General features: G+C 47.5%; 1 protein-coding gene across 2 annotated transcripts in view; it reads right to left on the bottom strand.

Moving 5' to 3' along the window:
• AFF3 (ALF transcription elongation factor 3) overlaps window positions 1–20,931 on the bottom strand; it is a 555,281-nt gene that overhangs the window by 40,625 nt on the left and 493,725 nt on the right. For both annotated transcript variants that reach the window (XM_081484340.1, XM_081484341.1), the window contains 3 exons: window positions 17,710–17,896; window positions 9,145–10,257; window positions 3,813–3,937 (listed from right to left, as the gene is read on the bottom strand). In XM_081484340.1, coding sequence (XP_081340466.1) covers window positions 3,813–3,937; window positions 9,145–10,257; window positions 17,710–17,896 — 1,425 coding nt within the window. The remainder of the gene's footprint in view (window positions 1–3,812; window positions 3,938–9,144; window positions 10,258–17,709; window positions 17,897–20,931) is intronic.

The following is a 20,931-nucleotide window of genomic DNA, read 5'->3' as shown; positions in this document are numbered from 1 at the left end:
ACCATATCATCCTCTGTTGTCCCCTTGTCCTCCTGCCTTCAATCTTTCCCAGCATCAGAGTCTTTTCCAATTAGTCAGTTCTTTACATCAGTGAGCAAAGTATTGGAGCTTCAGCTTCAGCATCAGTCCTTCCAATGAATATTCAGGACTGATTTCCTTTAGGATTGACTAGTGTGATCTTGCAGTCCAAGGGACTCTCAAGAGTCTTCTCCAACACCACAGTTCAAAAGCATCAATTCTTCAGTGCTCAGCTGTCTTTATGGTCCAACTCTCACATCCATACATGACTACTGGAAAAACCACAGCTTTCACTATATGGACTTTTGTTGGCAAAGTAATTTCTCTGCTTTTTAATATGCCGTCTAGGTTGGTCATAACTTTTCTTCCAAGGAGTAAGCGTCTTTTAATTTCATGGCTGCAGTCTCCATCTGCAGTGATTTTGGAGCCCAGGAAAATAAAATCTGTCACTGTTTCCATTGTTAAACCATCTATTTGCCATGAAGTGGTGGGACTGGATGCCACGCTCTTAGTTTCTTGAATGTTGAGTTTTAAGCCACACACTACATGATTTTATTTTTTAAAAGACTTTTTGATGTGGACCATTTTAAAAGTCTTTATTGAATTCATTACAGTATTGCTTCTGTTTTACATTGTTGTGTTTTTATTTTTATTTTTTCCTGCCACAAAGCATGTGGGGTCTTAGCTCCCTGACCAGGAAACGAACCTATATCCCCTGCATTGGGAAAGCAAAGTCTTAACCACTGGACTGCCAGGGAAGTTCCTACAGTATTACATGATTTTAAACACTTGTAGGGAAGGAAATTATTACATTAAATATTGTCAAGCACATACAATCTTTTCTTCTTCATCATAAGTTTATCTATTGAAGTTGACCAAAGTAATTTTCAAACATTCTTGGGATCATGTCTTTGGGACACACGATTACCATATATATAGCATTGTCTTATTACACTGGTACAGCTTGACAGAGGTAATCACAATTTCAGAGATACACAGACCACTTTTCCTAGAAAAATTCAAAGCTCTTTCATAGCGGCATTGAGTCCCTACTTAACAAAAGTGAAACTGTCAGAGCCAGCAGGCTCTGCCAAGCAAAGGGTCTAGAGCAGAGGTCCCCAACATTTTTGGCATCGGGACAAGTTTCATGGAAGACCATTTTTTCATGGGCCAGGACCAGGAGCAGGAATAGTTTTGGGATGATTCAAGTACACATTTAACTGTGTACTTTATTTATATTATTATTACATCAACTCCATCTCAGATCTTCAGGCATTCAACCCTGGAGATTGGGGACCTCTGCTTTTATCCTGGGGTCCCTGAACTTGCATGGAAAAAATTTACATCTTTATTTTCATTAACCTCTCACTGAAAGGGAACATTTCCTTTAATGATGAACGAAGGCAGGAAACCAGAGGAGTGGTTAGCAGGTGTACTACTAGCAATACCTGTGATTGTGTCACCGGTGGAAATCGCAGGTATTTTCATGTCATATCGGTTGTTGCAGACATCTTCAAATATTATTTAGACTCATGACTACTAGCAGTTATAGCAATTACAGCAGTTACTAGAGCCAGCAGACAGGTTATTTAAGGCATCAACAAAGGAGCACACGTGTAACTCAATCACACATTAAAAGACACTTTGGAGCCACATTTTCTCTGTTCACATCGTCCGCAGTGTTTTGGGACACCATCTGCTGGGCACAGAGGACTGCGGGCTTGGCCAGCTTGTCTTTGCTGCTCCTCCTCACTCAGACCTTCCAGAGCCCTAGTCGTTCTTCCCCAAGGTGATTCTAACACTGCAGCCGCCTGTGCTCGGGTGCCTGTGCTCTCCAATTTCCTCTCCGGGTTTTAGTACTGCTCTACATCTTCTCCTAACCTTTCAGTTTACATTTTTATGTGTTGCACTGAAACATTAATCTCCCCTTAAAAATTCTGTGTACACAGTCGGGGAGAGTGAAGAGTGTCTGAGCAGAGGGAAAGTGGTTTCTGAGCTGTGCTTTTTCTAAATGGAAAGAGCTTCTGTGACTGATGATGAGCTCCTCGCTTATAATAAATATCCGGGGCCTTGCTTTGCCAGGAAGCCGTTTGTCATGGAGGGGAGTCAGTGCCATGCAGGTTCCTCTGGAACCCCCTTCCAGGAGGGGCGGGGAGGGGCTATTTCACCTTGGAGACCACGATCTATCACCACAAATTCAGTCCTTAGCCAGGATCTTTAGGTGTCTTGTATGAAGAGTCTGCTTATTACATCTGTGTGATAAGCTTAGTGTTCTCATGACGCTTAATTCAGTTTTTTGGGTCTCCCAGGTGGTGCTAGTGGTAAAGAACCTGCCCGCCAATTCAGGAGATGTTAAGAGACGTGGGTTCAATCCCTGAGTTGGGAAGAGCCCCTGGAGGAGGGCATGACAACCCACTCCAGTATTCTTGCCTGGAGAATCCTATGGACAGAGGAGCCTGACACTGCTGAAGTGACAGCACGCATGCACAATGCAGTTTTTAAATTTTCAGAGTGGAGGGTGTGTTTTTGAAAGGATAGAACTATAACTGGTAACTGATCTTTTGTTATAAAGAAGCACTGCTGGTGCACCTGGAAGTGTGACAAGGAGCACATGCCCAGGCATACTGCTGTGTGTGCTTAGTCACTCAGTCGTGCCAGACTCTTTGAGATCCCATGGACTGTAGCCCACAAGGCTCCTCAGTCCATGGAGATTCTCCAGGCAAGAATACTAGAGTAGGTCGCCATGCCCTTCTCCAGGGGATCTTCCCAGTTCAGGGATCAAACCCAGGTCTCCCTCATTGCAGGTGGATTCTTTACTGTCTGAGCCACCAGGGAAGCCCAAGAATACTGGAGTGGGTAACCTATCCCTTCTTCAGGGGATCTTCCTGACCCAAGAATTGAACCGGGGTCTCCTGCATGGCAGGAGGATTCTTTACCAGCTGAGCTACCAGGGAAGCCCTGTGTTAAACCAAGGGAAGCAGGTCTGCAAGAGACAGGCTGGGACCCTGCGATCCTTCGCTTCAGCGCTTGCACCTGGACACATGTCTCCTATAGCAACAAAATACAAAGCAATTATAAAGGACTAAGGGCTTCCCTGGTGGCTCAGATGGTAAAGAATCTGCCTGCAATGCAGAACCAGGATTTGATCCCTGGGTTGGGAAGATCCACTGGAGGAGGGCATGGCAACACATTTTAGTATTCTTGCTCAGAGAATCCCTGTGGACAGAGATCCTGGTGGGCTACAGTCCATGGGGTCGCAAAGAGTTGGACACAACTGAGCAACTAAGCACAGCATAAGGGACTAAAAACAACTGTGAGCACCTGCAGTTGGAGCAAATTATGAACAACAAGATACAAAAAGACCAAAACCCAACTGCCAATTTTGAGGAACTGGGAGCAAAAGCAGGTCCTGTGCATGCGCCCTGCACACAGACAAACAAGAGGGTGGGCAGACCACCTAAGAACCCCTCCGGCTTGACCCCTGGACCCACAACTACCCTCCTCACATTTAAGGAATGGGCTTGCCCCCATCAGAGAGTGAAGAAGGGAAACTGTTACTTTTTCCTCACTCCTTCAAGCTGCAGCCTGAGCCCCAACAAAGCCTTGGCTGAATTTCTCCTCTGGCCTCTTATCAATTTCTATTGATTAAGGAGTCCAAGAACCCTGGTCTGGACACCCAGAGCAGAGAATCATTAAAAAAAAAGAAAAAATCTGTGACTCTCCCCCTGCAAACACGTGCCTCTCAGACCCAGGCATGCCTCCACCAACCCTTGCCTTTGCAGGAGCGCACGTACCTGTTGATGTTCATGCTGCAATGATTTGCAGACAAAGTACTGTTGGCAGAGGCAGTCAGTCGTGAGGAGCTCTCCCTCTCTCCCTGGGCCTTCTTGATCTCCCTGTAGTCGTCTTCGTTGTCACACTGCATGGAAAGAAGCAAACACCAATCAGCTTTGGATTTCGAGGGATCCCAGTGAGCTCCCATCCCACCAGCTCAGGGGGCGTCTTTGGACAAGGTCCTGAGCACCAACACGGTGGCAGCACTCTCGGCCCTGGCCTGGGTTCCCCATCAGCTCCTCCTCGAATAAGGCCGAAATCTGTCATTTTGACTACTGACAGCTTATTGAGAGGAAAGAGTGTGACACCAGGATCAAAATGCAGGAGGCAATGTTGTGATGGATGAAAACTACTCAACCAATGGGCTGGATTCTACCCTCCAAAGAAGACCTGCTCTGGAGTCTCACTGGAGCTTCAGCATCCGTTTCTTTGGCATTTCTTGGTACCCAAACAAGGTATAGCAAGTGACCTGTCCTGGGCTTAATGCTGTAGGAGCAGTGACAAGCTCAGGCTTTTCTTCTGAAATTCATGGCCTTGAAGGATCTTTTTATAAAGCAGCAGTTTGACTGGATTCTTGTTTCCACGATTGTATTTAACTTTAGATGTGTAATAGGTGTGATGCAGGCCTCCTAGGTGGCACTAGTGGTAAAGAACCCACCTACCAATGCAGAAAACATAGGAGACTCAGGTTCAATTCCTGGGTTGGGGAGATCCCCTGGAGGAGGGCCTGGCAAACCCCTCCAGTATTCTTGCCTGGAGAATCCCATGGACAGAGGAGCCTGGTGGGCCACAGTCCATAGCGTCACAAAGAGTCAGACACGACTGAAGCGACTTAGCGCAGCACACACCCAGGGGTAATGTACGTGCACTCAACCAAGTTCTATTTTTGCTGAGATCACAGCAACACAGCAGAGAGACATTCAGGACTCTCAGCCGTGTTTCCAGGAGATGGGCACTGGTACTAAAGACAGAAAGACTCTGACCTCTTTCTAGCTGGGATGTCACACAGTCTCTGGAGGAAGGACCACAGATGCTCACGTTGAAACTATGCCCCATGGAGGGTCCAAGCCAAAGCTCTGAACCCCTTAGTTCTGTCCTCCAGGGCTCTGGCAGGGCTAGACTCTGCACCCTGGGCAGCCAAGTCTGTGATGTCCCACCTCCTGCACCCAGACCTGGTGGCTTCACACCCCAGATGATGAGTAAAGAGCTCTGTGCAGATGTTCTTTCCCTTCTCTATGCGTGTTCACCTATGATTCAGTAGATTTCATGAGAAGAGCTGAGTGTCAGGCTTAGTGTAAATGAAGTTTCATAAGTTAAATTTAATAAGTCCATGAATAGTAAAATTACTTAAATATAGAATATTATGAATTATACATATCTCTGTTTTTGCATATCTCTATTGACATATGCCTATATAGCTATATGTATTTCCAATCTCTATATGTTTATCAATTTCTATCTCTGAAACACCTCTCTTTCTCTTTATATCAACATGTCCATTTATCCATCAGTCTCCAGATGACTGATTGATTTACTCATTAATCAGTTAATCACCTGGGAGTTGATGGATAAATGAATCTGACAAGTAATGAGGAGGGCAGGGTATGCAGAGGAAAACAGAAGGGAAAGAGGGGCAGATGTGTAGTGAGCTAACCTGTATTACTAAATTATATCATTTAAACCTAACAACATCCCTGTAAAGATGTCACCAGTTTACAAATGAAGAAACTGAAGTACACAGAGGGAAGGTCACCTGATTAAGGTCACCTAGGAGGTCAGGGCTGACTGCATGATTTGTGGGGTTCAGTGCAAAATGAAAAGGCTAGGCCCCTTGTTCAAAAAGCTGGAGAAGATGCTTGATGTCAGTCTTGGTGATGATTTTCTTGGATTTAACACCAAAAGCAAAAGCAACAAAAGCAAAAATAAACAAGTGGGACTATGTTAAACTAAAAAGCTTCTGCAGAGCAAAGTGAAAGTTGCTCAGTTGCATCTGACTCTTTGCGACCCCATGGACTATAAAGTCCATGGAATTCTCCAGGCCAGAATACTGGAGTGGGTAGCCATTCCCTTCTCCTGGGAGTATTCTCAACCCAGGGATCGAACCCAAGTTTTCGGCACTGCAGGCAGATTCTTTACCAGCTGAGCCACCAGGGAAGCCTGCACAGCAAAGGAAACCATCAATACAATGAAAAGGCAATCTACTGAATGTAAGAAAATATTTTCAAATAATATATCCGAGAAGGGGTTAATATTCAAAACACATAAAGAACACTTGCAATTCAACAAAGAAACAAACAAAAAAATCTGATTGAAAAACAGGCAGAGGATTTGATTAAATATTTTTTCTAAAGAAGACATACAGATGGTCAACAGGCACATGAAAAGATTCTCAGCATCACTAATCATCAGGGAAATGCAAATCAAAACCACAATGAGATATCACCTCACACCTGTTAGAATGGCTGTCATCAAAAAGACTAGAAATAATACATGTGTGAGGATGTGGAGAAAAAGGAACCCTAGTGCACTGTTGGTGCAGCCACTATGTAAACAGTACGGAGGTTGCTCCAAAAATTAAAATAGAGCGACTACATGATCCAGCAATGTCACTTCTGGGTATTTATCCAAAGAAAACTGAAACACTAATTCCAAAAGACCCCCATGTTCACTGCAGCATTATTTACAATGGCCAAGACAAGTTAACAGTGTAAATGGCTATGGATGGATAAGGAAATTGTGGCATATGTATGTATACAACGGGAAGAAGGGAGTCTTGCCATTTGCAACAACACAGATGGACCTGGAGGGTATTATGCTAAGTGAAATAAGTGGGACGTGTGTGTGTTAGTCACTCAGTCGTGTCCGATTCTTTGTGATGACAAAGATGACAAAGACCTTAGGATCTCATTTAAATGTGGAACCTGAAAACCAAAACCAAACCACTCTGGGGTAGAGAGGGGGTACAAAACAAAGAGGTGAAGGAAATCAAAAAGTACAAATCTCCAGTTATAAAATGAGTAAGTCATGTGGATGTAGCACAACACTAATAAACAGCATGGTGAGTATAGCTAATAATACCGTAGTACACATTTGAAAATAGCTAAGAGATCTTGAAAGTTCTCACCAGGAGAAAAAGAAATTTGTAACTATGTATAGTGATGGATGTTAGCTGGACTGATTGTGGTCATCATTTTGCAACACATGTAAACCAATATTGAATCATTATATTGTATAACTGAAAATAATATAATGTTATGTCAATTATACCTCAAAAAAAAAAAAAGCAGTTGAAGAGTAACATTATAAAGTACTAAAGTCAGGAACATTTTCCTGTCTTTTGAAATTGGTCTCTTAACCTGTCATAGAAGTGTGTTTATTTGCTGCTTTACATTGTGCTCCTTGAAGCATGGGGATACTTGGCATGTGCTGACTCTCCCAAATGCCAGGAGTGCTGGCCTGAGACTGGTCGCATGCATGCAGCCCAGCAAATGGTTTCCGCCACCTGCCAGTTGTGGGTCGAGGGGTGAGGAAGTGCAGTCAGGCATTACCCCTTCCCCAAGGCCAACTGGCAATCTCTCCTGGGGGACCCCTCACTGGATTGAGGGTGGGGAGATGCTGATCCTGACCCCAACCCTCACTATACCTGTGCCTTGGCTCCTGGATAGGGATGCAGAGAGGGGAGGCTGCTCCCGGCCAGGAATACAAAGGGGCCACAGGGCAGGTAGAACCCATCCTGGGGAAATGGGTAGGAGGTGGGACCAAGCATGCTCTGTTGTCCCATCACCTTTACTTACAAAAGACAGATTCAAAGAGAAAAAGGAGAATTCCAAGATGGCAACCACAGGCATTAAATTCCAAGCATGGAGTCTTCGGAGCGGGGGCCATGAGGCAAAACTACTACACAAATCTCCAGCTGGTTTCTTATTGGGAGACCCTACAGCCAGAGACCTGACTTCATTCCCAGAGCTGTCCTTTCTCACCTACACAACCCTAGGGCAAGTCACTTTAGGCTCTCTGAGCCTCATTTCCTCATCTGTAAAAGGGGTATGACAATAATATTTGCCTCATAAAGTTGTAAGGATTTTATAAATGATTTAGCATCCCTCATGGGGACATATACATCTGTTAACAGTTGTGAATGATTTTGTCTCAAATTTGGGACCATCTGTGATGACTATAATATTTGGTTTGCACCCATTGTGTTTTTTGCTGTGGTCCTAGTTACTTTTGAAGATGTAGTAATAGGAGGGGGTAAAGATTCTCAAAATTGGTTTTAAATTATGATTAAGTGATTCTTGTGCTCAAAAATTCTTCAAAAACATCAGAATGGCCAAGTGTTTGGGTCTACTTCTGGACCCTTGTTCAGCTCTCCCTGCACTTAAGTCCCTGCCCGCCTCATTCAGTTCAATCCCTCTCTGTTCAGCTGGCTTCCCAGCTTTGGCAGCGAATCCTCTGATTACTCAGAAGTCCCTCCTGCTTAGGGCTCTGTTCCCAGCTCGTCTCTACCACAAAGTCCTTCTGATCAATACCATGGGGAGCACCAGCCTATGGCTCCCATGCCACAGGCTGGTGTCCCCTCCTGGGGTCCTGTTGCCCCTGATCCCCACTGGTTACTTCCGTATTCACGCCTCACCCTAGTCACAGCCTTACTCAACTCTATGAGGCAGTTGGCTTAAGTCAGTGAATGACCCCACCTCTTCCAGCAAAGAATGGGGTTCACCCATGTTTAGTTTTTCTCACTGGTCCAGCCTCTAGCTCATTCCCTGAAGACACTCAGGGAAGATTTCCCAATTGCCTACTTCCATATGCAGTGGGACAGGCCTTAATTATCTCATGTGGGAATAATAGCTTGTCTTCCCACAATGGGCAGTTCTAAGGATGTTAAGTTAATATGTGTCAGGTACTTACACTGGGCTTCCCTGGTGGCTCAGAAGGTAAAGAATCTGCCTCCAATGCAGGAGACATGGGTTTGATCCCAGGTTGGGAAGATGCCCTGGAGAAGGGCATGGCAACTCACTCCAGTATTCTTGCCTGGAGAATTCCATGGACAGAGGAGCCTGGCGGGCTGCAGTCCATAAGGTTTTAGAATGTCAGATACGACTGAAGCGACTTAGCAGGCTCCTATGCACTTACATCAGTATCTGCATATGTCAAGTGCTCTATGACCGTTTGCTGAAGAAGGACACATAAACTCCTGCTCCTGGAACATTCCAGACCAGTGGACCTGCCCACAACTTCCGGGAGGGCCCTCCCTCCCACTATGCCTTCATCCCCTCGGGTTTCCAGGCCTACCTTGCGTTTCCTCTTGGATTTTGGCAAAGTCTTTTCCACGGGCGCCTCGGATGCGTGGCTCGGGGGCGCGCTCTCAGAGTCCTTGGCCGCGGGAGCACTTAAGACCCCCGGCTCCTGGGGCAGGTGTTCTGGGATCCTGGACAAAAGTGTCAGGTCAATTTTGACCCAGAGTGACCGGACCTCGTCACTGTCCTTCAAAGGGGAGAGAAGCTCGTTGCGGCCAAAGGGGACCAGTGTGTAGAACTGCTCCTCCAGCTCCTTGGCAATGTCGCTGGTGGTCCTGGCGTTGATGGAGCCCACAGGAGCGCGGGGGCCGCCGCCGCTGATGCTGGTGGGAGCCTCCTTCAGCCTCGGGTCGTTCCCGGAGGCAGCAGCGGCGGCGGCGGCGGCGGCGGCGGCGGCCACGGCCTTGGACAGAGGGTAGTCCTCCTGCTCCGACTCCAGGTCCGAGTCCGAGGAGGAGGACGAAGAGGACGACTCCGTCTCGATGAACTCCTTGGATTTGGGGACGGTCCGGCTCAGTCCCCGCGTGCGGCGCTTCTCGCAGGTCACGGCAGAGCGCAGCTCCTTGCGGTGGTTGGTCCTGCTGTTGCCACAAGGCCGGGGCTTGGGGGGCTCCGGGGGAACCCCCGCGCTCGCCCCCAGTGCCTCAGCAGCTACGGGCTCCTCGGGCCGGTGGCCGCCGTCGCCGGCTGAGGTCCTCTCAGTGCGCCGGGTGGGCTTCTTGCCTGCGGACCTCCGGGCAGGCGCGGGCGCGCTCTCGGTGGGCGCACCAGGCACCGCGGGCGGCGGGGCGGCGGCGGCGGTCACGGCCACGGCCACGGCCGCGGGCGGGGACTTCTGCTTCACCCCTTTGCTCCCCGGGGCCTTGTTCGCGGTCCTCGGCCTCTGCTCCTCCTTGCAGGAGCCCTTGATGTCCTTGTCTCTCAGGGTGGTCGGGCAGACGTCGGGGAGTTTCCCACAGTCCTGCGTGTCCTCCTTCACCGGGGTGTAGTACTGACTGCTCTCCGGCCCGTGGTGGCTTTCATTTTGGATCAGGACAGGGGGCTTGTGGTGATTAACTTTGTTTAGCCATTTATCCAGCTGCCACTTGTTAGAGGACGCTGGTTCCGCCTAAAAGCAGAAAACCGGCAACAAACAAAACATCGTTTAGGACAGACTCACTTAGACGTGCCTGGCTGTTTTTCTCTTGACTTGCTGCTCCTCTAGGTGTGTGAACAGAAACCTGATGGGCTGGAAACTCAAGGAGCATGGAAGCAGTAGGTGTGTGTAGCATCAACAGGACACAGCGTGCTGTACCCTTCCTGGCCACCCACAGGGCTTCCCAGGTGGCTCAGAGGGTAAAGAATCTGCCTGCCAGTGCAGGAAACGCGAGTTCGATCCCTGGGTAGGGAAGAGCCCTTGGAGAAGGGAATGGCTACCCACTCCAGTATTCTTGCCTGGAGAACTCCATGGACAGAGGAGCCTGGCAGGCTATAGTCCACAGGGTCGTAAAGAGTCGGACATGACTGAGCAACTAACACTTTCCTGGCCCCCTACACTGAAATGCCAGTGCAGCAGTTTGAGAAATGAGAGGACACACTATTCCTCATTAGGACCCATTTCCAGCACTTTTGAGTGTTATACAGTGCATAGCTTTTGTATTTACACAGACATGCATAAACTTGAGAGCCCATGAAAATTAACTGGGGTGTAGTTAGGAGACCTTGAGTGTTGAAGCACACATTTTTTTGGTGAGACTTGTAATTTGGGGAGAAATTAGAAAAGGGGGCTGCGTGGACCCTGCTGGACTTGGTTCATCCATCCTCAACCTGCCTCCATCACACTTTGCCTGAAAATGTTTCAGACGAGGAGGTGACAATGAAAACTTCTCCTGTAAACAGTTTTGCTAAATTAGAGCAAATCCTGGGCATTCCAGGTCTTAAACTCTGACCCACAGACTGGCTCTGGGGGAGGGAGGAGGCCAGTGAATGCCCTGTAACAGAATGTCAAAGGTCATGTAGACACATTTTTGGGAGAGAATAGTTTGCATAGTTTGCATTTACCTCTCTAGGGATCTATGTCTTATTGAAAGGTTAAGAACTGATTCTCTTACAGGGAGTAAATGTTGTTGATTTCTAATAAAAGTCCATTTTCCAGCCTCTCTGATTATTAGTAGAAAAGAGGTATATTGATAAGTACAGAGCTTTGTTGTTGTTTAGTTGCGAAGTCATGTCTGACTTTCTGGCAACCCCATGGACTGTAGCCAGCCAGCTTCTCTGTCCATGGGATTTCCCAGGCAAGAATACTACAGGGAGTTGCCATTTCCTTCTCAAGGGGATTTTCCTGACCCAGGGATTGAACCCACATCTCCTCCATTGCAGGTAGATTCTTGACCACTGAGCTATCAGGGAAGCCCCATAGAACTTTAGCTAGAATGTTTTTAATTTGTGAGTTTTAATTAGTGAAATGGGGGAAATTTTTGGCGTGATTAAGGTGATGTATGTTTCCTTCCCTATGTCCTCCACTCTATCAATTCATGGCTTCTGATGATTGGGTGAGGTGGGGGTGGGGTGGGGTGGTGGAACTAGATACCTCCTAGAATAAAGAAGAATGGCTTAGCTTTGCATTTCATATTGGTTTGTTAAAGCCCAGAGCAAGTCAGGCTCCCTTGCAGGAGAAAAACACTGTTCTTTAACATCATAATTTCTCAATGCTTGCTTTCAGGTGTCAAGATTTGGTTTTCAACAAAGAGGTTGATGTTAAGAGCAGAACTTGGGGCACAGCCGCATGCAGAAACGGTCCTGTGGCAGGGGGGCGAGGCACGAGGAGGGCAGGCAGTGCTTTAGACGCAGGGGTCCTGGCTGAGTCTGGGGCACAGCTCAGGGAGACGGGAAGCCTTTAATGGGGCAGCAGGGCCTGGGGCCAAGATGAAGAGGCCACAGAGTGTGGACAGCAGGTACTGGAGCTGTGGTAGGGACTGTGGACATCTTACTGGTTCCCTCCAAACAGACGAGACGAACTACACTTCAGGGAACCGCAGCACAAGGTGTTGAGGGACTGGGAGCGACACTTGACCATAAGCAGAAGGTGACCGTGTGGCACATCAGTGATCACTCCAGTGATCAAAGAGCCTCCCTTTGCTGGGAAGGCGCCCTCTGGGAAATCTCAGTGGAGGCCAGCATGGGGATCCCAGGCCCTGCTCCTGGGGCCATGAGGATGGGGGAGCATCCCCATGGGACACAAGTGTGGAAGGGGACTCTCTCATGACCCTGATAGGGAGACTGGACTCTGACTTGATGTTCTGCTTTGTTTGCTTTCATGCCACCCATAGAGCCAGGACTCCTGAATAAGAGGCAAAAAAACGAAATGATAAAATCTTTTTTTGCGCCTCGGAGTTTAATTTTGTAAATTCTGACCTCGCTTTAATGTGGCACCTCCGGAGATAGGGCACAATGGAACCTGCAGAGCCCACCTGACCTGGTCCATCCTGCAACAGTGAAGTGACAGAGGAAGCAGGGTGGCAGGACACAGAATGGCTTCTTTGCTAAGGCGGAACTCTCACCTGCCCTCACTAAAGGCTACTTTTAAAAAAATTTATTTATTTATCTATTTTGGCTGCACCAGGTCTTAGTTGCAGCACTCGGGAGCTTCGATTTTTGTTGCGGCGCGTGGGGTCTTTAGCTGGGGCATTCGAACGCTTAGTTGCGGCATGTGGGATCTCGTTCCATGACCAGAGATCAAACCCGGGCTCCCTGCCTTGGGAGCTCAGAGTCTTAGCCACTGGACCTCCAGGGAAGTCCCCTGAAGGCTAATTTAGTGGCAAACACATTTATGGCTTTGAGGCTGTCTCTTCCCCAGCCCCATTTCTCTCTGACCCCTGGCTGGGTCAGTGACTTCTGTGCCTCAGCTTCCCCAGATAAACAGGTCCCAGTAATGTGAGTGGATGCTGAAGGCGCCTTGCAGAAGGGGACACACATTGGACAGGGTGGACACATCTATGGCAGCATCTGCCACTTACCGCCCCCCCTCCCCAGGTCCTCCTGAGCCTTCCACACCTCACATCTCTTGCATGCCTTACACAGATGCCTACCTGGAGCCCAAACACAGCAGCTCACAGGGACACTCCCACTGAAACTCCCCGGAGGGAGTCTTCACAGCGAGGGGAGGATTTAACCAATGAAGTAAGGGCCCTATGCGCTGCAGAGTCATTTTTTCTGCTCTTCACAGCCAAACAAATCAGGACCATTTTCAATACATTGCTAAATTACGTTCCCTTTCTCAAGGATCTACAATGACCTCCTCTTGCCTCTCGAACATAATCCAAACTCCTCAGGCAGCCGTCATCTTACAGGCATCTTTCATTGCCGGAACACCCACAGTGTGCTCCCACATTACATGCATCATCTCATTTAATCCACAGATAACATCACCCTTAGTTTTTAGATGAGGCTCAGAGAGGTTAAGTAACATGTCCAAAGCTGCAGAGCTACCATGCACCAGCAAGACTAACCCCACGCATGTCAAAGTTGAGAGATCAGATTCCCTTCCCTGTCGTGCTGCCTAAGCTCCCATTACTCTCCGGGGAAGCCTCATGAAAAGGGGACCTTGTTTCATTTGAGAAATGTTAGGTCTTCAAATGATAGAATTTGATCTGATTTTTGGAGAAGATGCCACTAACTCTCCAGATAATACCTGTTGCCTTCCATTATCCTTAACAGCATCATCTTTTGATATCCACCTCTGTTTCATGTATATGAATCTTGTGTCTTCAACAAAGTCAAACACTGCTTTCAGGCAGAGGCCAGATTTCTGCTTCTTTGTATCCCTCACAGGACCCGTAATAGGTTAGAGGGGCAGCTTGGCATGACCCTGTTGCTACTAATGACTCACAATGAGCTGTCACTCCATGTTTGTCACTTTTTCCTCAGAAAAACCTCACAAATTAGACAGTGTGAGATTATCTGCCATTTTGAGGATAAAACTGTGGCCAAGGAAGCTTAAATAGCCAAGAATTAGGTGGCAGGGGAGGAGGGCAGACTTGGGGCTGGGAGCTCCTTGTCTGGCATGCTGCTGGCTCTAGTTTACTTTCTGAGCCATCCACTGGGGTTCTGCCCAGCGCTTTTGCTTGTTTGCTGGCTTGCAGTGTGTATTTCCAGCCAGGACTCTCCTCTCTGATCAATCTTCCCTCTGATTCATGCACAGGCCCTCCAGGGTATACTCTAGTCTCTATTTCATCTACAACCTTCAGAGCACCCACTGCCACATACCCCATAGATGCCTAATTAAGGAGAAGCTTGTTGAATCCATGAATAACTTGTATTTTTGAAGATTTTCAAGAATGATCTAGGGCAGCATTTTCCAAAATGTGCTTTTAGCCCATGAAGAAAGGCAAACACGGTCGGACATATCTGGGTAGCACCACAATGGAGAACACTGTTTACATGAGCGATATTGAGGGCTGAGTGGTGCCCTGCAGTAAAGAAACAGGTGAAATCTATTTTATCCTGGCTCTTCTCAAAATCCTGTGACCAAGGACCACCCTGGTGGCCCAATGGATAAGACTCTGTGCTCCCAATGCACGGGGACCGGGTTTGATCCCTGGTCAGAGAACTAGGCCCTACATGCTGCAACTAAGAGCTCCCATGCCACAGCTAAAGATCCCACATGCCTCAACTATGACCCCGTGCAGTCAAGTAAAAATAAAGTCCTGTGACCAGGCTCTTTCTTGTCCACGTAGCAAGCTGTCCCTTTACTTGGAACACTGGTCCAAGGAGCTCTGTGTGCTGCTGTAAATGTGCTAATGGAGGGGCAAAGCGCCGCCCCCCACCCCCGACCCCTTCCTGCTCCCTGGTCAAGCTCTGGTATGAAAGGATGTCCCAGACGAAGAAAGAAGAAACCACTCAAATGAAAAAAATTAGTCTGATGACAAGCAAGCAAATTTCAGGCCACAGAGAGGGGATCTGCAGCAATGGAAACACTGAATCCAACGTCTCTTCCATGCCCACTTGCAGGAATACAAGGGGTTGTATTTCATGGTGATGCGTGTGAAAGGCAGTGGCTTTCTACAACCAGGGCCAGAAACACAGCTTGGATGAGACTCAGCAGAGCCAAGCAGGTGCCCGGTGCTGGCCCATTGTTGGGCGGGAGGAGGGGGATGCAGGTGTCTTGGGACATCATAAGGGTCTCCTGCTCTCATATCAGGACATTTCCGGGAGCAGAAAGGAGGGCCAGATATGTTCTGCTGCAGAGCAGCATGAACAGGTCTTTGCAGTGGAATGGGAGGTGTGTGGCTATGAAGAGCTGGACGGTCCTGTGGGGGACAGGGAAACGGGTCTCACTGCTCTCTGTCAGGGGATCTGGGCCAGCTCAGGGCAGAGGAGAGCAGGGCTGCCGTAGAGTCGGCCCGTAATGCTTCTTTCCCTTCTTTTCAATGTTCATTCTGCAAACTCATTGTAATTTTTTTTTTAATTAAAAATAAAAATTTTGGCCATGCCACATGGCTTGTGGGATCTTAGTTCCCCGATGAGACACTGAACCAACAATGTCCTTGGCAGTGCACGGAGTCCTAACCACTGCACTGCCAGGGAATTTTCTCATTGTATTTCTTAAGGGCGTGTGTCTGTACTTGTCTTGGGAAAAAATGTTAAAAAAAAAAAAAAAAAAAGCCAAAAACCCCTTACTTCTATTCCAAGGAATACATTCCTTTCCAGCAGAGAGAAGTCCCATGCTCTGTGGCTACACCTGTCACTTCTGCACTCCCTCTGCAAGGAGAAGCCAGAAGTTGAAACCTACCCGTGGCCTCAGGCAACTTAAACTCTGAGGCCTGTGTTAGCCGATTCCCCTCCTCCTCCTCCTCGGCTGGGGGCTCTGATAGCTGCTGGAAGAAATGACAAGTGCTTCCTATCATCATCAAGGAGTTCAGGTCTTTGTAATTATTTCAGTGACATTTAGAGGGAGTCTGCTCAAAGCCCTTTATAACCGTGCTGCTCTGAGGCTGGTTTCAGCCTCATCTAGAAACTCCAGGAGTCACATTTCAACATGCAAACAATACTCAACGTTCTCGAATTTAACCTTCAAAGTCACGAAGAACCAGGGATGGGGGCTCTCATTCACAGACCCTAAGGCTTTTAATCCACCACCACTGTCCCCCTTGGCCCTTGCAATGTGCCTGGAACCCAGTTCTTTCTACTACATATTCTGGAGTTCTTCAACAAATTAGATCATAAAGCTGGCTCTGAAGAAGCTTGGTTAATGCCTCTGTTTTTTTTGGTTTTTTTTTTTTGCTTGTTTGTTTCAAATTGTTCTCATTAGGATATCAGGTGTGTGAAGACAGGAATCTTCTTTGTCAGATCATTGCTGTCTCCCAGGGCCAAGCGTATCTGTAGCAGAGACTCAATAAACATTTGTTGAAAAACCATAAATGAGTGAATGAACAGATGAATGAATGAATGATGGAGAAGGAATAATTTAGCTTCTGGTAAAAGTCAGGGTTATATCAACACACAGCTTTTATAGGTTAATGTTGCTAAGGGCCTTTCCCTTACTTACACAGGGAGATAGAGATAGATAGACAGATCAAGAGAGATTGAGGGAGAGAGACATAGGCACACAAACTGGAAATGCGAGGCTGGCTGGCCCTTAAAGGTGCTCTCCTGTCACCACCAAGGTTTGCACATGTGGGTTTGGTTTCCTGTTAGAGCTTATTTAGAAATTTGGGCCCCACAGTGGTACAGAGGGTGGCAGGTAAAAAAAAAACCCTATGACCCTTGGTAACGTGAAATGTCTATACACTTAAGAAGAAGCCTATTTTATTCCTTCTTTAGAAATCAAAGTCTACCCTTACCAATCCAGAAACTGGACAAGTGTGTTCTCAGTCCTCTCTCAAGGATCCATGCTCTGAATTACTATTTAATTTTCCCCTTTAAAGTAGAAATAGCAATGGCTTTTATCGAGACCATATCATATTTTTATATGAGGCACATAAATCTTCCACACAGATACTCACCTTACCTATAAAAGCTTTCATTATTATTTTCAGGTTCATGTTAATTTTTCTCTGTATATTTTCACCAAGAAAACACAGTTAAAAAGGTTTTATTTATACTTATAGCCCGTGTTCTTCTAATCTGTGACAAACTGCAAAAATGTAAGATTCTAGCCATGTCTAATCCACAAAACTCCTTTCTCCATGATTTACAGGGGCTCACACTTCAGGTTGGAGCTTCCCTGTCTGCTTATTGCCTCGCTGACCCCAATCCTCAGGTTATTTCCAGTCAGATGTTTACAGCATGTTTGGAAAGTTCTGGAAGTCAAGATAGAGATTTTTGGATTGTAAGAGATGAAGTTTCTAGATCTCAAAGGAAGCTCTGTAGCTGGGAGCACTTTGAGGAGGAGGTTGGGGGAAATGAGTGCAAATCAATCCTGGCAGGCTGCCTGGGAGTGGTGGCCTATATGGGTCATGGCAGCTTGCAGGCCACGGAGGCTGGGGGAGTGGGAGGTGTAAAAACCACACGGGGAGGAGGACCTACTGCTCACCGAGGAGAAGCAGGCAGGGGAGGCCCCTGGAGGCCCGCATGTACTCACCTCGGGACTGGAGTAGTGGGGAGGTTTGCTGCCCTCGCTCTCGCTGGAACTGCTCTCCGTCTCCGAGTCGGACCCCGAGCTGCTCTCTGAGTCGCTGGAGGAACTGCTCCCACTGCTGCTGCTGCCGCTGCTGCTGCCCTTGCTCGAGGGCGCGGAGGCCCTGCAGTCGGCCGGCTGGAGTCCGGCACTGCCCACCCGCGAGGAAAGAGAGGGAAGGAAAGCCGAATGAGCAAACACGGAAGCACCGCGGAGCGGGCTGGTGGGCACAGGAGGTGCGCAGCCGTCACCTGGACGGAGCTGGCAGAGCCGCCGTCACGGTCACAGCAGCCTCGTGGTTAAGACAACGGAGGCATAGAAATAAAACTGGGAGTGAAGGCTGGTGCCACCTGGTCGTCGGGCACCGGTTGATGTGACTGGTCTGTGTGACCGAAAGGAGGGGACGTCGCTGCAGGAGGACTGTCCCTGTTTTGCTGCTGTTTCTGGGAATGGCTTTTCAGATGCATCCCCGATTCCAATCATCGACCAAAAAAGCCAGGAAATCCAAAATGCCTGAAATATTTTGCAAAGAACGAAAAGGTCTGTTTGCTTTATTTTAGGAAGTGGGCTGTGAGGAAGGGCACAGTGTCCGGCTCTGTGCTCTCACGGCCTGCTGGAAGGTTCCAGACACAGAGGGACCAACCAAGTTGTCTGGCTTCCTACCTCTCCCCACCGGTAGAGTCCAGTGCTGTCGTCTTTACAGGAGCTGGGTTGCTGTCTAAACAGTACTTTTCCTTTGAGCCTTTTACTAGAGAACTGGAGATCCCTCACTCACACAGTTTTTATTTATTCTGACTTTAAAATTCAACTCCAGTGCAGTGGCATACAGCAATACCATTTCAAATTATACCCGATGTTCATATCCATGCTGAAATCTGCCAGAAAGTTCTATACTCAAATTAGAAACTCAAAGAGAACAGCAAACATGGATACTCCTCATGGCAATTAATAAACCACAAAAATGCAAATAACACACGTCCACCCAAACAGTGAGCCATAAAGAAAGTTCTGGTACTCACAAAATAGCCAACATCTTCAGTGTCCGTTATTAATTGCATAGAAACACACCTGACTCTGTCCTTTTTGAGGTCAAACTCTAAACCCAGAAAATGCAGTGGCTACTTTTTTAATGTTGAGTCAGCACATATCGGCTTTTGCTTCTTCCACTTGTGACCACCATTTCAACAGGACTGCATGCAAGTGAGCTTGTCAGAGTTTATGGTCTCAAGTGCAAAAGCAGCCAGGGCAAGGTAAAGGACCCTTCCCACCCGCCCCTTAGATCTTTGACAAATGCTTTGCCGGGGGACAGATTCCCATAAATCCTCAGTGTAGGGGCCGGGGGAGGGGGCTAAAATGCATTGGGATCTTGCTTTTCAGAAGAATGATAAGACGAGAAATGATCTTGCCGGATGGACCTACAAATCAAAGCACTGTTTTGAATCGCAGGTTTAAGGAAACGTGGAGTTTGAACATAAGCTTCCCCAGTGGTTTTTATTTCTTCTGCCAATGTCACGGTCTGTACCCAAACAGTCCGACAAAACTCTTCACCGTCAGGCAGCATCTGCACCTCGACACCTTGCCTGAGCTAAAATGATTCCTTTTCCAGCTTGCTATTTGTTCCGGTGTTGAGTGAGGAATCCTGAATCTTTAGACAGAGGCTGGGAAGGGGCGGTTAGCGATCAAAAGGTTATAGTTCTTTCTTCCCTTATGAACTAAAATCCACTTTTCCTAGGGGCCGAGTCAAAATGACTACTATCAATGGAATCACAAAAAAAAGGCTGTTAGATCCTGAACTGAACATGAACGTTTGGGATCCATGTTAATGGTGTGTCAGTAGGTCCCCAAAACACTGGGGAAAAACTCCAAAAAAACAAAAACCTTCCCAAACCCAAACCAACACAAACCCAAACTTAAAAACTCCCCAAAGCCAAAGAACACACATTGGAGGAAAGAGATCTGCCTGCCTGCCACACTCTGGAATGACATCTGCTGAAGTCCAGGAAATTAAGAGAAATAAAGAGCATTTTGATTGGTTTTATGCGATGGTCAAAGGCTTTGATCACCAAGCGGTCCATTCTCCTGCTTTTATCCCCACAACAAAGGACGTGAGGCAGGCGCTGTGTCACCTGGTTGTTGTGTTTGCAGCAGAGGCAGCAACGTGTGTGGAGTTCCCTGGGGCCTGTACCACAAAGGGACTGGCTTTTGAAAAGCGGCCTTTTAATTTCTGGGAAAATGTCCATTAAACAGTTACTGTGCTGCCTTTCTTTTATGACCGCTGTCCTGTCGTAATGAGACCCACTAGCCCAGGGAGACAGAGTCTCTGATCTGAATCAGATTGGCAGAAAAGCCTTAAAGAGTTTTATGTTTTCCTTCCTTATATTAGGAAATTCACTTAAAATGACAGTTTTACTGGCATAACTATTATTGGCTTTTGAAACAGTTGGGAGAGCCAAGAATTTTAGGTTTTCTTCCTGCTTTGCTTTGAAGGGCTGTGAGGCTCTTGTTGCCTCTGGGATCAGGACTGAATACATCCGTGTTTCCATGGTCTGAGTAGAGACTGCGTGGCTTTTGATATGACAATCCATATCAAGGATGGAGGCAGGCCTGTCTGCAAGGGCTCTGGTGGCTGCGGTTGTTGGATTAAGGAAACTGCCTTGACCTCCATAAACCTGCTCCACTAACTAGCCTTTTTGTGGGTCACTGGGGAATGCTGGTCATTTCAAACTCAGTGTAGTGACCGTCTTTGCCATGAGTGGAAGCCGCTGTGGCAGCCAAGGTGGCAGAATAAAGAAGCCAGGGATGGTCATCACAGCAGATGAGAACTAAGAGAAAGATGGTGGTGGTTTAGTCGCTCAGTCATGTCCGACTCTTGTGACCCCATGGACTGTAGCCTGCCAGGCTCTTCTGTCCATGGGATTCTCCAGGCAAGAATTCTGGAGTGCGTTGCCATTTCCTTCTCTAGGGGATCTTCCTGATCTAGGAATCAAACTTGGGTTTCCTGCATTGCAGGCAGATGCAAGAGAAGGATGGCCTCGCTTAAACCAGAGAAGCTCTTGGGAGTAGTGGAATTAAGACAATGGAAAAAGACATTGGGCATACCCTCCTGCAAGAAGACTTCAGGCTTTATATGTTTAAAACTGCAAACTGCGAATTTTAGTGTGCTGACTAGTTGTCATGTTTGCATAC

Source organism: Giraffa tippelskirchi, chromosome 4 (genome assembly GCF_054371585.1).
Source record: "Giraffa tippelskirchi isolate mGirTip1 chromosome 4, T2T-mGirTip1v1.2.pri, whole genome shotgun sequence".
In the NCBI taxonomy this organism is placed as follows: Eukaryota; Metazoa; Chordata; class Mammalia; order Artiodactyla; family Giraffidae; genus Giraffa; species Giraffa tippelskirchi.
This window is presented reverse-complemented; position numbering and strand designations above follow the sequence as displayed.